This window comes from Haliaeetus leucocephalus, unplaced genomic scaffold, assembly GCF_000737465.1.
Source record: "Haliaeetus leucocephalus isolate CR32 unplaced genomic scaffold, Haliaeetus_leucocephalus-4.0 Scaffold656, whole genome shotgun sequence".
Classification (NCBI taxonomy): Eukaryota; Metazoa; Chordata; class Aves; order Accipitriformes; family Accipitridae; genus Haliaeetus; species Haliaeetus leucocephalus.
The window spans coordinates 5,189,582-5,202,805 of record NW_010973092.1 but is presented as its reverse complement, the minus strand read 5'-3'; the positions used below and the strand labels follow the sequence as shown (position 1 = coordinate 5,202,805).

At 42.0% G+C, this 13,224-nt stretch overlaps 2 protein-coding genes across 2 annotated transcripts in view; both read left to right on the top strand.

The window, feature by feature from the left end:
- HNRNPA0 (heterogeneous nuclear ribonucleoprotein A0) overlaps positions 1 to 742 on the top strand; it is a 1,792-nt gene extending 1,050 nt beyond the window's left edge. The window contains exon 1 of the mRNA XM_010578882.1: positions 1 to 742. This exon is cut by the window's left edge and continues 1,050 nt beyond it. Coding sequence (XP_010577184.1) covers positions 1 to 198 — 198 coding nt within the window. The 3' untranslated portion in view covers positions 199 to 742.
- KLHL3 (kelch-like family member 3) overlaps positions 6 to 13,224 on the top strand; it is a 59,614-nt gene continuing 46,395 nt past the window's right edge. Inside the window, exons 1-2 of the mRNA XM_010578883.1 lie at positions 6 to 35; positions 8,308 to 8,546. Coding sequence (XP_010577185.1) covers positions 8,434 to 8,546 — 113 coding nt within the window. The 5' untranslated portion in view covers positions 6 to 35; positions 8,308 to 8,433. The remainder of the gene's footprint in view (positions 36 to 8,307; positions 8,547 to 13,224) is intronic.

Below are 13,224 nucleotides of genomic sequence, written 5' to 3'. Positions count from 1 at the left end.
GGCGGCGGCGGGGGAGGCGGCGACTACGGCAACGGGTACGGCGGGTTCGGCAGCTACAGCCAGCACCAGTCCTCGTACGGCCCCATGAAGAGCGGCGGAGGAGGTGGAGGAGGGGGCGGCAACTGGGGGGGCCGCAGTAACAGTGGACCGTACAGAGGAGGCTATGGTGGGGGAGGCTACGGGGGCGGCTCTTTCTGAGCTGGAGCGCCCATACCCATTGGGGGTGGCGTGGAGAGCCCTCCCTTTGATACGGGGCAGCTTCTAAATGGTTTCTCCCCTCATTCGCCGAAGGGCAGCTCCTTTTAAATGCCTCCCTGCTGTGGGAGCAGCTCCTAAATGCCCCCTGGGGGTCGCCTCTGCTGCCTGTGCCACTTCTTTCTCTCTGAAGATGGACTGGGCCCCACATACACATACTTTGTGTTACAGTCATTGATGGACTCTATTTTTTTATTATTACTTGGACCTTGGTCGTTTTTATACTAGCAACGAAAAATGTCTTGTTTTAATTTGTTTTTTTGGGGGTACGGGGTGGGAAGTGTCTTGCTGATCTGGAGTAAAAACTGGGGAGGGTTATGGGGGAATTTCCTTTGTTGTAAGGACTCGATACCTGGCTACTACATTTTTTTCTACAAAATCTACTCGGATCCCATGACTGAAATTAACATTTCTGTAAAGGAGGAAAAAAAAAATCGTTTTTACGTTTTTTATTTTTTAAATAAATCATTGTGTTCATTGACCTTTACATGTCTAATTTTTTTTCCTAGGATCCATTCCGTACGGTTCTATGGCTTTTCTAGGTTTGAAGCAAATGTTCCTCTGCTTTAAAAGCTCTATGTACTTAGAGTAAATATTTTATTGCCAGTAAAGGTCCTGATTGACTTTTTTTGCTACCCCCCTAGTGGATTTATTGGTTTTCAAACACTCGACAGAGAAATTTTTGAAGTGCTAATCCGTGGATGTGGTCTGTTTTTTAAATACTCGTTCTCACGCAGTTTGTGTGCATCCACCATCTTGTACTAGGCAGTTTGACGTGCTGACATGGTTGGTCAATTTTTTCTATAGGACTTTTCCATCAACGTATGTACTGTGTAGTTTTGAAGAAATAGTTTGTGTTAAGCATGTGCTTCATTCATATAAAATGTTCAGAATTTCCAATTGCTTAGTTTCAAGTCCTCTTATCGGTTTGTCTGTGTATGATTCCTTCCAGGAAAGGGTCGACATTTATCCCTCCTATTAAACGCATACTTGTTTTCATAGTACCGGGTTAACAGACTTTTCACTCTGAACTATTGTCCTTCGTTAAAGTTCCCCGAGAATCTCTCACAGCACCATCTACCGACAGGATGGCAGCCCCCTTGCTGCAGGCTTCGTTACAGCAGGAGTAAAATTGGTTTGCTAACAATTGTACTAGACTTTTGAAAGTTATTTTATGCCACTAGATGACTGGTGTAGAATGCAATGACATCTGCATGTGAATAAAGATGGGCTCCATGAGTATTCACTGGAAAAAAGGAATGGATTTGCAATACCTGCCTGAGCACGTTTTTTTGTTTTTTGTTTTTTTAAATAATTGCAGTTGCCCATATTTCAAAAAGCGATAATCTAAACTACGTGGGCAAAGTGCTATGATAAATGAGCCAGCTAAGTGTACCAGTAACATAGGTGCCAGTTGTAAAGCAAAAATATCTGTGTAGTCTGCTTGATTAACAAATGTATATTTGTAGCCCTTTCACGCAATAGAATTAAAGTTTGTTGTTTATTAAAAAGCATAATGTTTTAGGGGAAAACTGCCTTCCTGCATAGAAATATAGAATAGCAACGTTTATGGGTTTATGGATATCAAATAAAGATTTGAATTCCTTTATATGCTTGAGTGAGAGTATGTGTGGTACGGGGCATGGATTTAAAAAGTACAAAGTTATTTTGACTTCAGGTTTCTAAGCACTTAGTCTTTAATGCTGATGCTTTATGGGGCTGCATCTTAAAAGCTGATTTTTGGCTTTGCTCCAGATATGCAAGATATTAGGCACGTAATTCCCGCTGATTCCAGTGGAAAGTTAAATGTCTAGGTCTTTGTGCTTCTGGGCTGAAGGATTTCGCATGAAATTTCAAGGTATTGTCAGTCTTTGGTGTCAGTCTAACCTGATGCTGATTTTAGTTGAAATGAGTCTTTGTTGCTATTAGAAGTAAAACTAGCATCAACTTAATTACCTATGTGAGCTTAAATAAACAGGACAACCTTTTGGTATCATCAGGATTTAAACCAAGAACTGAGTTTCCTCTTGATTCTGGTAATTTATGGCTCTCTTGGTGAAACTCGTTCTCTTTGGCTTAGCTTTTATAAATAGGTTCTAAGTAACTTGCTATTTGCAATTATATTGTAATTTTTTTATTTCAAAAGCTTGTTAGCCTCTGTTGTGAACCAGTATCACTGATAAGTTGTTGAAAGTGCAAGTCATTTCAGAGAAGTATTTGTAAAACGCTGCAAGACCAGCTCTTGTTGGCAGATAGCTTCAGGTGGTTGGTTTTATTTCAGTTCACTGGGCTTGAAGTTTTTGACTTTACCTTTGCGCTTTAAAACCATGTTGGACAGTCGTCCTTGAACTTCACTTGAAGCACAGCTTGCCTTTTTGTAGCTGAAGTGGACTACTGAGTTCTAGGTCTTGTGTCAGTTGGGGCATATGATTTAGTCCCTTGCAACGGTGAATTGCCTTAACCTTATCAGGGGACAGCCTGGTTTCGAAAGAAATAGTTAAATTCACTTCTGTGATGGGGCTTGTCATTTGACTTGGGAAGGTAAAGTTTGTATGCCAGCTGTAGTTTTATAGTATTTTCACATGTTATGTGCCGCGAAAGAATATGTTGATACTAGAAATGAGTAGGTTTTTTTTAGAAAAGTTACTTCATGTGTGAAATCTGAGAGTTTTGCCAAGCTATGGCTCGATTTCGAGAACTGTTGTACTGAAATATGCTGTTTGATTATCTGTACGTAATAGTCTTCTTGTAGGACTAATGTCTTTTCTAGAATAAAAAGTAGATCCGAGAAATTGCACCTATATTAGGGAGTATGCTACCTAATTTCTCTCTCAAAAGATTGTAATCTGTTTAACAGTGTTCTGTGGTGAGTGTCTCGAGTAGGTGGGACTTGCTCTGCTCTGACTTTTGTCTCTTGGGAGCAAGAACTTCCTTGGGACAATGCAGGTAACTCGTGTGAGCGCGTGTTTAATGAGGGGCAGTAATGCTAGGATGTACTGTGGAGTATAGTAAGAGATGCAAGTCTGTATTGGGTAGCATTAAAGACACAGTGACTTAAAGGCTACATGTATCTAGTACGGTTTCTAGTAAACAGAAGGTCTGTTGCTAAAGCTTTGCTTTTAATGGTATTTAGTAATTTTCTGACCCCTGGGTGGATTTGTCTGCATAGAGGTGCGTAGGAAGAGCTAAGATGAAATGAAATATATAGCTGGCATGTAAGTAAAGAAGTTTGTGACTGCACAGTTGCTCTAGGATGGTCATGGAGATAGAAATAAAGTAACTTTAGTTTGCTGTTCCTTAGTTTGTAGTTTAGTTCTGAAGTGTATGCGTCTGAAATTATCTCAATAATTTAATGGCCTTCTGTTCAGGAATGAATGCTGGATTGTGTCGGTTTCACCTGTGAGAAATAGGAAGTGAGAGCAATTAGTTTACTTTCAGCATTTAATAATGAAAGTAAAAGTGCAGTAGTTTTCTTTAAACACAGATGTTCTTTTTATTTTTGTAATCTGCATGAACAAAAAGAAATTTCCCAAAACAAAGCTTTTCAGGGACTATAGTATCACAGTATAGCACAGTGTGTTGTAATGTCGCTTTTTTTTTTAATAGTAATGGGTATTCATGTCTAATCTAAAGTATGATTTGTTCTTGATTCTGCTTCTTGTGTGACTTGTAAATTTTATTTGGCTAATTTTATTAGCCTAACATACACTTTTATAATACTGATGACTACTGCATTAAAGGGAAACATGCTAAACACCTGTATAAGTAATTAATTGATACTTGCACAAATCGGTGGAAGTACCTCTCACTTGTTTGTTTTAACACTAGGTGATGAAAAGGTAGTTTAGAACAGCAGTAACAGCTGAAACAGCTTTGATCACAGTAAATCTCTGTGGGTCACTGACTGTGTTACAGCTGTGACAGATTTGCAAAACAAAAGCTGTGCTTTGCCCTGCAGGCTTGCGTAGCATACTTAGGTGGACAATCTTTACCCTCCAGAGTTGAGTAAGCTTTTGGGTTTGTGTTGTGTGTTGAAGTAGTTGCAAGTGGTGCAGCTGCAGTACTAGCTGTTGGACTCCCAGTTCTGCTTACAGGAGTGCAGACCTGCTGGGAGGCCAGCGGTGTGCGCAGCGGGGGCACTGACAGGAGGTGTGCTTGAACTCTTATCAGATACTTTGTGCATACGTACTTAACAATCAGTGAAGCCGAAATATTTAAGATGGTTAAAAATGTAATTTAAAGTCCTCAAACGCTTTATGGTGTTCTTCCCCCCCAACTTGGATCCCTTCTGTAAAGCAAATTTTGCTTTCATTTAGCATTGGAAGACCTAAGTCGATAGGGTTAGGTCAGAACACTGGTTTATTATCCTGCCCTGTCAGCTGATACTATTGTCGCAATCTAATGGCATTCCTATTGCTGCTGAAAAGGGTCTGAGCCTTGAGTGGTGCTGAGGACCCCGACCTCCCATTCAAGTCTGAAAATAGAGCAGCTTCTTTTTTCTATGTACCTCAGAATGTGCTTTCTAAAATGCAGAAGTTTGGTTTAAATTGTTAATCTAAAAAATAAAACTGGAGGGCACCCTTCTGATGTGCACACAGTAAACAAAAACATGGTGCATTTTGTGAGAGTAGGATTTTGCTCCTACAGTCTGCGAGATGATTGGTATTCTAATAGAAGGTAGCTTATCCAAGCCTTTTTTAAAAGGATTGCTTGTCCTGTTGTAGCTGTTACGGATTAGTGTTTATCACGTCATCAACAGTTTGTACCACATTTACATGGTATACGTTGTTATGGACCTCTGCTTTCTAAGCTATTTAATAGGAAGAAGGAATTTCCAATATGTCTTTCAAACTCCGTGTCTGTATATAATACCTTGGATTAATATTAGGTGATTGAAAGTGTGCCCCCAAAATTTCCGTCTTTCACCTTAGCCAGAGGTGTAGTTTATAAAACAATGGGTTATTTCGTATTTTTTCCAAAACTGACTCTGTGATCTGGTGTATGCATCCCTTAAAGATGAGTTTTCCGCTTGTCATTTTTGTATTTCTTAAATGAATAAAACAGTTACATCCCTGCTTCACTTTAAAATGTATTTCACGATGCAAGCGCACCATAAAGAGTTTTGAGCCAGCCTGAACAAGCACGATTTGGTTTTGTTAATGGGCTTTTTTTAGGTCTCCTGTTGAAGTATTACTACTCTGTTATTACTGGTATGTGCATGTATATGCACACACGTACATTACTTCTACTTAACTTTAATGAGTATTTATTTGTACTGTAATGTAAGTACTACTATCGACTGGTGTCAGATGTATATTTCTTGTAACAAGATGAAAGTCTTTCTGCTATGTACCTTTACCTAGGAATTTTCTATCATTTACCTGCATACTAGGACTTGTAAAGGGGCTGATGGAGTAGGTGCTTTCCTCCTCGATGTTCCTTTGACAAATCCTAGTCTTTATGCCTTCTCTGCTCTCAGAACTCTCCTTGATTTCTGTTATATATAAAGGGGAGGAAATATATAGCTACTTTTGAACTGATACCTCTTGTTCATATGCTTCTAAGAGTGTTTTAATCATATCTATGTTCCCCTTAGAAATATCTAACCCATCTTGTGGGGAAAATGAGTAGTGGGAACACTGAAAGAGCAAGGGCTGTAAAGCTGTAGTTTGGTGTAGAAGAGAGACATTCTTCAGATTCTTGTATTTCCTGTAGTTCTCCTATCTGCTGAATAGACTGAACAGTTAAAAAGATGGAACACTTCAGGTCTAGGCTGTAGCAAAAAACCCAGCAGCATGAAAAATAAAATTCTAGTACTGTTTTCTGTCCTTGGTTCAGCCTTTGCCAGTAGGAGTCCTAAACTAAAAGTTGCAACAGCATTTTCTTAAGTACTTTCTCAGTGTGGTTGATCTTGGTGTAACTTTTTTTTGCTAAATGTCTGTTAGGCAAAGCTGTAGTATTGCCTATTTCTATTACAGAAAGCATCAAGCTTAGAGCACTGGCTATTCTCAGACTGTCAGCCATCCAAGTAACCAAAGCTCCTTAACTTTGAAAACTAGATGTCAAGCCCAGTCAGACTAATAATGCCATCTGTCTGAGGCATCTGGATATTAACCCTCTTAGTTTGATGCGTACAGTTTCATTCCTGAATGCTTTCACAAATGGAAAATACACAGATGTGGAAAGAACAGCTCTTCCTCAAAAAAAAAAAAATCAAACTACACTATGTAAAGCTATGTATAATTTTGATACATATTACATGTACATTACATTACTATAAATGCCTCTTTTCATGTGTAATGCAGTAAGGAATTGATGCCAGTTTAGAAAGGGATTAAGTTTCTGGCTGGAAATATGTCAAGATGTACATTTGCTCACTACCATCAAAGTACAAATCACTGATGAACATTGCAGAAAAATTCTTTAGAAGCAGAATGAGCTGACGAATCTGAAAATACTTCAGTTGTTCAAATGCTACTTTATACCATGCAATTGCCAACTAGTTTGTCTCACAGAAGCCCTGTTCTTGCTGGGAATACAGTTTTGAACTGAAAGGCATGCAAAGCTACACATCTGAAAATATGCTGTTAGTCTGTAATCTAGTCAATATAAAAGATGAATATCATCTCAGTCTCTTCTGTCATTTCTGTAACTTTTGTTGCTTTCTGTGGTTTTACAATGGACTTTTTCTGTTTTGTAAGAAATATTGCTTTCCAAAAAATCCTGGAGGGAAGGAAGCGTGAGTCTAGTCACTGCAGGCACTGACTGGGAAGAAAGGTCAGGAGTCCAGTCCCCGTTTCCAGCATAGACTTGGATTAAAGCAATGCTGGATAAAATGCACGAGTAGTGTTTGGGACTGGAGGTCCATGGTCTTTTTACTTGTTCTATTTCTCTGTGGATCAATAATCGTGGTTTTTTTACTGGATACTAACACAGCTTCAGGGGAAAGCCTCCCTCTCCCAGCCACACGACCTGATGAACAAATTACGACAATGTGGCAGGGCATGGCCCTGGGAGGAGGCTGTGCTTACCTAGCTAGAGTATAAAAGCACAGCACTGCCAGCTGTGTTTTGAAATAGTTTACTCCCATTTCATCCTCCAGGTCCCCTCCCTCCTCAAAAGGGATGTCCTCTGATTTTGGGCTCACTGGCTGCTCCCTGGCTGGATTGCAGAGTCGTGGAAGATTTCTGATGCTAAATTCCCAATTCTCTCTATGTGGCTAGCTAGTAGCTTTTCAGGTTTTAGTAATCTTTTAAGTTTACTGGATAACAAATTTGGCCAAAGTCCGTCACTGTGTGACTTCATTTGGGCCTGTTGGAATAACGATGCTCCGTTTACTGGAGAGAGCTCCTGAGTCCTGTCTGTCTGCAAGTTCAGGGCTTCTCCCCCTGAGATCACTGCTGGACTGCAGGATGGTTGCAGCTGTAAATGCTAATGCCTCTTGCATAGGCTCTTTAGCAAAGTGCATTCTGCAAGAGAAGTAATGCTAGCTTTCTACTACTATTTTCGTGGCGATGTATCCTCCTGAAAAAGAGAGATCCCCAGGAGCAAAGGGTGGGGGGGGTGTTTCAAGCCTTTGCAGTGAGTAACCTGGAGCGAATTGCCATGCCTTTTTGCCTTTAGGCCCACCCGTCCGTTATTTTCTGCAATATTAAATGTAGGCAAATTATTTTTTCTCTAATTATATTATTTAGAAGTTGTTATTGGAGTTTTCTTTTACTCACCCAGCACCAGCTAGAATTGGGGCTTCTGCTCTGTGGTACCAATGTTACTTTTAAAACCTCTTTGAGGAATGAGCTTGGTGATGAATGAGCACCACGTGTGTTTCGGAAATGTTAACGTTGAGTTTGTGTGTAGCTGGTGGCAATGGGGAGGTCTTGATTTCTGTGTACTGGGGAGTCAGCTGAGATGATGTTGAGAAACATCGCCTTTGGAAGGAAGAGCTGAGCTTGTTTCATTGCTGGTGCTGCTCTAGGCCAAAAGTGTTGCAACGAGCTGGTGCCACATGCGCTCTAATGCCTTCTCAAAGTGTGTTTTCTTTCTCCCTCACAGGGTGCACTTCTGCGTGGAGAGAGAGGATGGGAAAGCTGAGCCCTGAAAAGCACACCGCAAAAGTCCAGTAAGTGACCAGAAACCCGAGCTGAGCCCCTGACATGCGGTTCTCACTCTGAATATGCTATGGAGATTGAGCAGAAAAAGGTGTTTGCCCAGGAAATACCAAGCAGGGTAATGAAGGACAATCCGTTATCTGCGAGGAGGACATGCTGCATGAGACAGCTTTTTCCGTTCAGGTAAAATAATGTGCCTGCAGAAATAATCTTGCCTAAATTTTCGTGTGTGGCAGCTGTGTGATTTACTCATTCGCGTTAATATTGCGGCATGTTGTGTTATGATACTAGGGTGGTGGGCTGTGTTTCTTGGCTTTTGCAAAGAATAAAAAAATGAAATGTTTTAAAAAATTCTGAGAAGAGAGCGAGGCAATGAGTATACAAGGAGTAATAGTAAAGAGACTTGGGTTGGGGTGGTGAGATGCTGAGTGAGAATAGGTTTGTTTATGCTGGTCTCTCAGAGTTACAGTATACAAATATTAATTAAGCCATACATCATCTTTATGAAGCCTATGGGTAGCTTCCCCTTAATTGCAGAAGGTAGTAGTGGAAGCAATAAGGGATATAGTATAAAGACAAAGAATCACATTAAAATGATATCTTAAGCAAAAATTTTTGGGGAAAAAAAAAATCCCACGTTTTGGACCATAGCCTAAATTTTTTCTCAAGTCCATGTGTTCAGCCTGTAGCGAGAACTGTACACTTCAGTAGGTGCAGAAATGGGAGTCAAAACTAAGGGCTCATGAGGCAGAGGGACTTGGTAGTATTTGGGCATCTGAATACTGGCCTTTGCCTTTGTTCCAGTGCCCACAAGAGCTGTTTTCACAGCTTTCTTCCTGAAAGTTAATTTTTCCTTTTGAGCGCTCAATTCTAAACCATAAAATCTATCTGAAAATCTTCCAGCGAGTTTCTGATAAGTACGTAATATGACTACAGGGCAGGAAGTCTGTGCTTCTGACATAGCTGACTGCGGGTGACATCAATTGTGTCTGCTACAGGAAAGAGTAAGAGGAGGAGCAGGAAGAACGTTTTCAGCAGATCTGTTACTGCTGGGTAGGGTGAGCGATAGAATGGCTTATGCCCCAGAAATCACAGCCTCGGGTGAAGATGGCCGGGGTGGTTATTCTAAAGGTGGTAATGTTACGATGAAACTACTGGAGTAAACCCGCTATTTTTATAGGAAAGGTGATTTATGTTAAAGATTAAAGGAAAACATATTTCATAAACCCCAGTTTTGCTGGCCTGCGGCAGACAGGACACGTACCAGCAGAGGGCAACAGTCCCGGAGGCTGGAGATGCTGATGGCTTCTGCAGCATCTCTGCTTGGGGAGCAGGGTCCTGGTGGGGGGAGAGTGCTGGGGTGGATGCTCCAGCCCTCTCTCCTCTACAAAACACATGCTTCAGAAAACAGTGCTTCGGTGGGAGTCTCTTACCTCTTAAGCTTCAGCTGCCAAAACATCACTGATTCCAGCTCTGGGAAGGTCCCTACCTAGAAGGTCTCCTAGAGCTTCCTTTTGAACCTTGTGGTAACTTGGGATCCCTGTGAGTCGCTGTAGTAGCTAAATTTTAGCTGCTGTTTTGGTCTTGTTATGTGAAAGCAATATGGCATGCTCTAAATTCTAGCAGCGGCTGGGCAGCAAATACCGTCAGGACTTCTCTGCCAAGGCACCTCGTGCTCCGGGTCCATCGGGAGCCAGCGCAGTACCCACGTACCACCTCCAGTGACTTCAGTTAGCCGCTGAGGTACCAAGGCATCTATTTCAGTAGGTGCCTTTCACTGTTTTTCTTAAATTAATTTCCTTAGCGGACCTGTTCCCAGAAAACATATGGTCTAAATACAGCGCTATCTAAATGAACGTTTATTTGATTAGAATCATAGAAGAAGTTTAGTTGGAAGGAACTTCTGGAGGTGGTCTGGTTCAAACACCCCTCAATGCAGGACCAACTTCAGGGTTGGATCAGGTTGGTCACTCAAAGATAAATATATATACACACACACTTAATACATACATTTATAAAAAATATATGTTTATCTAGATAAACATATGTGTTTATCTAAAAATATATATATATCTCTTTTAAAAAAACACAATGAAAAATCATTTAGGCTGAGAAGATGCAGCCTCGGAAGCTTCCGTGAATGTGGTGTTTTGCGTATACTTTTCACAGCTCTTCAGTGCAGAAGCCATAGTTTTTTAAGAAAGTTGATTAATAATTTCGTGGAGGGGATTATGCAACTAAAAAGGAGAGCTGCTAAAGACAGCAACTTGTTTATGACATGGATCTTTGGAACATGTATATTGGTATATACCTGGAAACAGGTATATATAGGGGAGTGGAGGGTTCCTGAATCGTTGTTTGCGCTGTGTTTAAGCTGTGTGATCCCGTGATTCGGGGCTTTTCCAGTTTGCCTTGCAGAGCCAGAAAGGGTTTTTTTCCACCTTGATGTGGTTTGCTTTCTGCTGGGTTTTGGGGAGGGGGCTTTTTCTGGCTTCTGGTGAAGCTGTGGAGATTGACAGGGTGTTGTCTGAGCATATTTGTGGTCTTCACAGAATTAAATTCTCGGAAGCACTCGATGTGCTTTACTTAACAACCTCAGGGTTAAACCAGCTGCCGGACTTCGGGCTAGGAGAGAGTTTTGGATCAGATTGGCAGGGATTGTTTTTATTCCCCTCCCTTCCTGGCATTTTTATTGAAGAAATTCCTTGCTGTCTCAGGGACACTGGCAATGCTTTGATCTCTCCTCTCTCTATGGCTCGTTAGAGTTGGGGGGTTTGGTCTCTCGGTAGATCTGAAGATTGTCGCAGGGGTCTGGAAAGGTTTTGGTGGGCCAAGGGACAGTGGTACTGGCTGGAGCAGGCGTTCTGTGGACCTTTCTACTCTGAGCATCGGTTGTATGGTTGTCAGTGACTGAAGGTAGATGAGATGTAGGAGGAATTTAGGACGAATCGTGACTAGGAATTTTTGAAAGAGGCTGGAAAAATTCCACCTATCAGGTGTCACTAATTCCTTTTAACTGGGTGCTTTTTCAAGATACCAGTCTTGCACTTAAAAACAAGCAAGAAATTTTCGTATTGGGGTTGTTACCCAGTCATGATTATTTTGCAAGACTGCTATAAAGTTAATCTCCGATTACTGGAACAGGCTTTCATCCCATTCCAGCAAGGACTGTTCACTGGTTTGCTCTTGTCTGTCACTGGGATTTGCCTTTCCACGGTTGCTATTGGCACTCAGCGAGTCCAGTGGTATATGCGCTGGTGGGGCAAAGCACATAAGAAGGTATTGCTGGTTTGGTTCAACCTAGGTGCCTGGTTCCCTGGTTGACTGAGGTGAGATGTAGATTTTTATGGGGAAAGCCTAATACTTTGTTCTTTAAAATATATGTGTTAATAAAAATACACGGGTACTTCACAGCAATTTCAGGACCTGCTCTGGACTTTTTATGATTACTGAGGGACTTAGTGGAAACGAGCTCTAGCCTGCGTTTTCTAGGTAAATTCTGCCATTTTTAGTATAGTTACTTTTTCTCCGGTTTGAACTCTTGTGTCTTGCAGTTTTGCACATTGTGCATCAGGAGCGTAAGGCTGAATGGACACTGGGGAATTACTTGAGGATCTGGATGTCTTAAACTGATAGTTTAACAGGATTCTCAAAGGGAACATGCAGGAATTTTGCCTGAATCCCGGGTGAGGTTTCACTTCATGGCTTTATCTGTATTTCTTCTGTTTATGGGGAGGCTGCCAAACAGTGTTTAAACAGCAGGACTCTTGACTCTCCATCCCCATGCGACTTTATCAAAGTCCTTTAACTTCCAGGTGTGTTAAGTTTTCTTATCTGAAGAATGGGGGTGAGGACTAGTTAAGAATCTCAAAAAGCTTTCAAAACCCTCGTGCGGAAGGTTCAATTGTCATTGCTGATATATTTTAAAAGATGTATGAAACTTAGGCTGAGGACATGGTTTGAGGAGGAATGTAGAAGAAAGAGGTAATTTATTTACAAAAGAGATGGAATGGCATCTTGCAAGAGAAATCTCTTGATACTTCTACTTATCTCCTTTGCACAAGAACATTTTGTGAATGGAAGAGTGATGAAGAAAGCAAATGCTTCTTGTCTTTATTATAATTAACCTCTAGGGCCTCATTGTTGCAGAATAAGATTGGGAAAATCTTTTAATAAAACGAGGAAAAAAAGATTTATGTAAAAGTCCCTGCATTTGTATCAATTGGAATAAAAATGGCAAATGTGATTTAGTCCAGTGCTTCAGGCTAAAAAGCACCTGCAGTTTAGAAGGACCCATATTGCCCGTGCAGCATGCATTTGCCCTGAGAGATTGCGCGGAAGGACAGCAAGATTTTTACAAATTGTGGAACTGGAGGCTAGGTCCCGCTTTCTGAGGAGGGAGCGGGGAGACCTCGGGGGGGGGCTGGGACCCTCATCGGCAGGTCTGAGCATCCCGGGTCCTCTCCTGCGGCCGCCCCGTGCGTGGGCTTTACCTCGCGGGGGATTTTCAGTCCGCTGAAACTTTTTCTTTAGTCTACAGATTGCAAGGATTTACAGTAGTTAGGGCTCATCCACCGTCTCCCCAGAGGCCAGCTCTCTCGAGGTGCGGAGGTAATGGCACTGACAGAAGGACTAAGGGTGGGTGGGTGGATGGATGTTGGGGAGGCAGCAGCTGCTCCCTCCCCTCCTCTACCCGTTGCCTTCCCGCTCGCCCCCCCGTGAGGCCGGCTCGGGCCGGCTCATCGCCCTGTTTCGTTCCCTCCAGCCCCTCATCGGGGGATCCCACCAGCTGCGCCAACCGCAGCCCGGGCTCTCCCGCGGGGGGAGGCTCTGGGGGAACCGAACCGAACCGGGCAGCGAG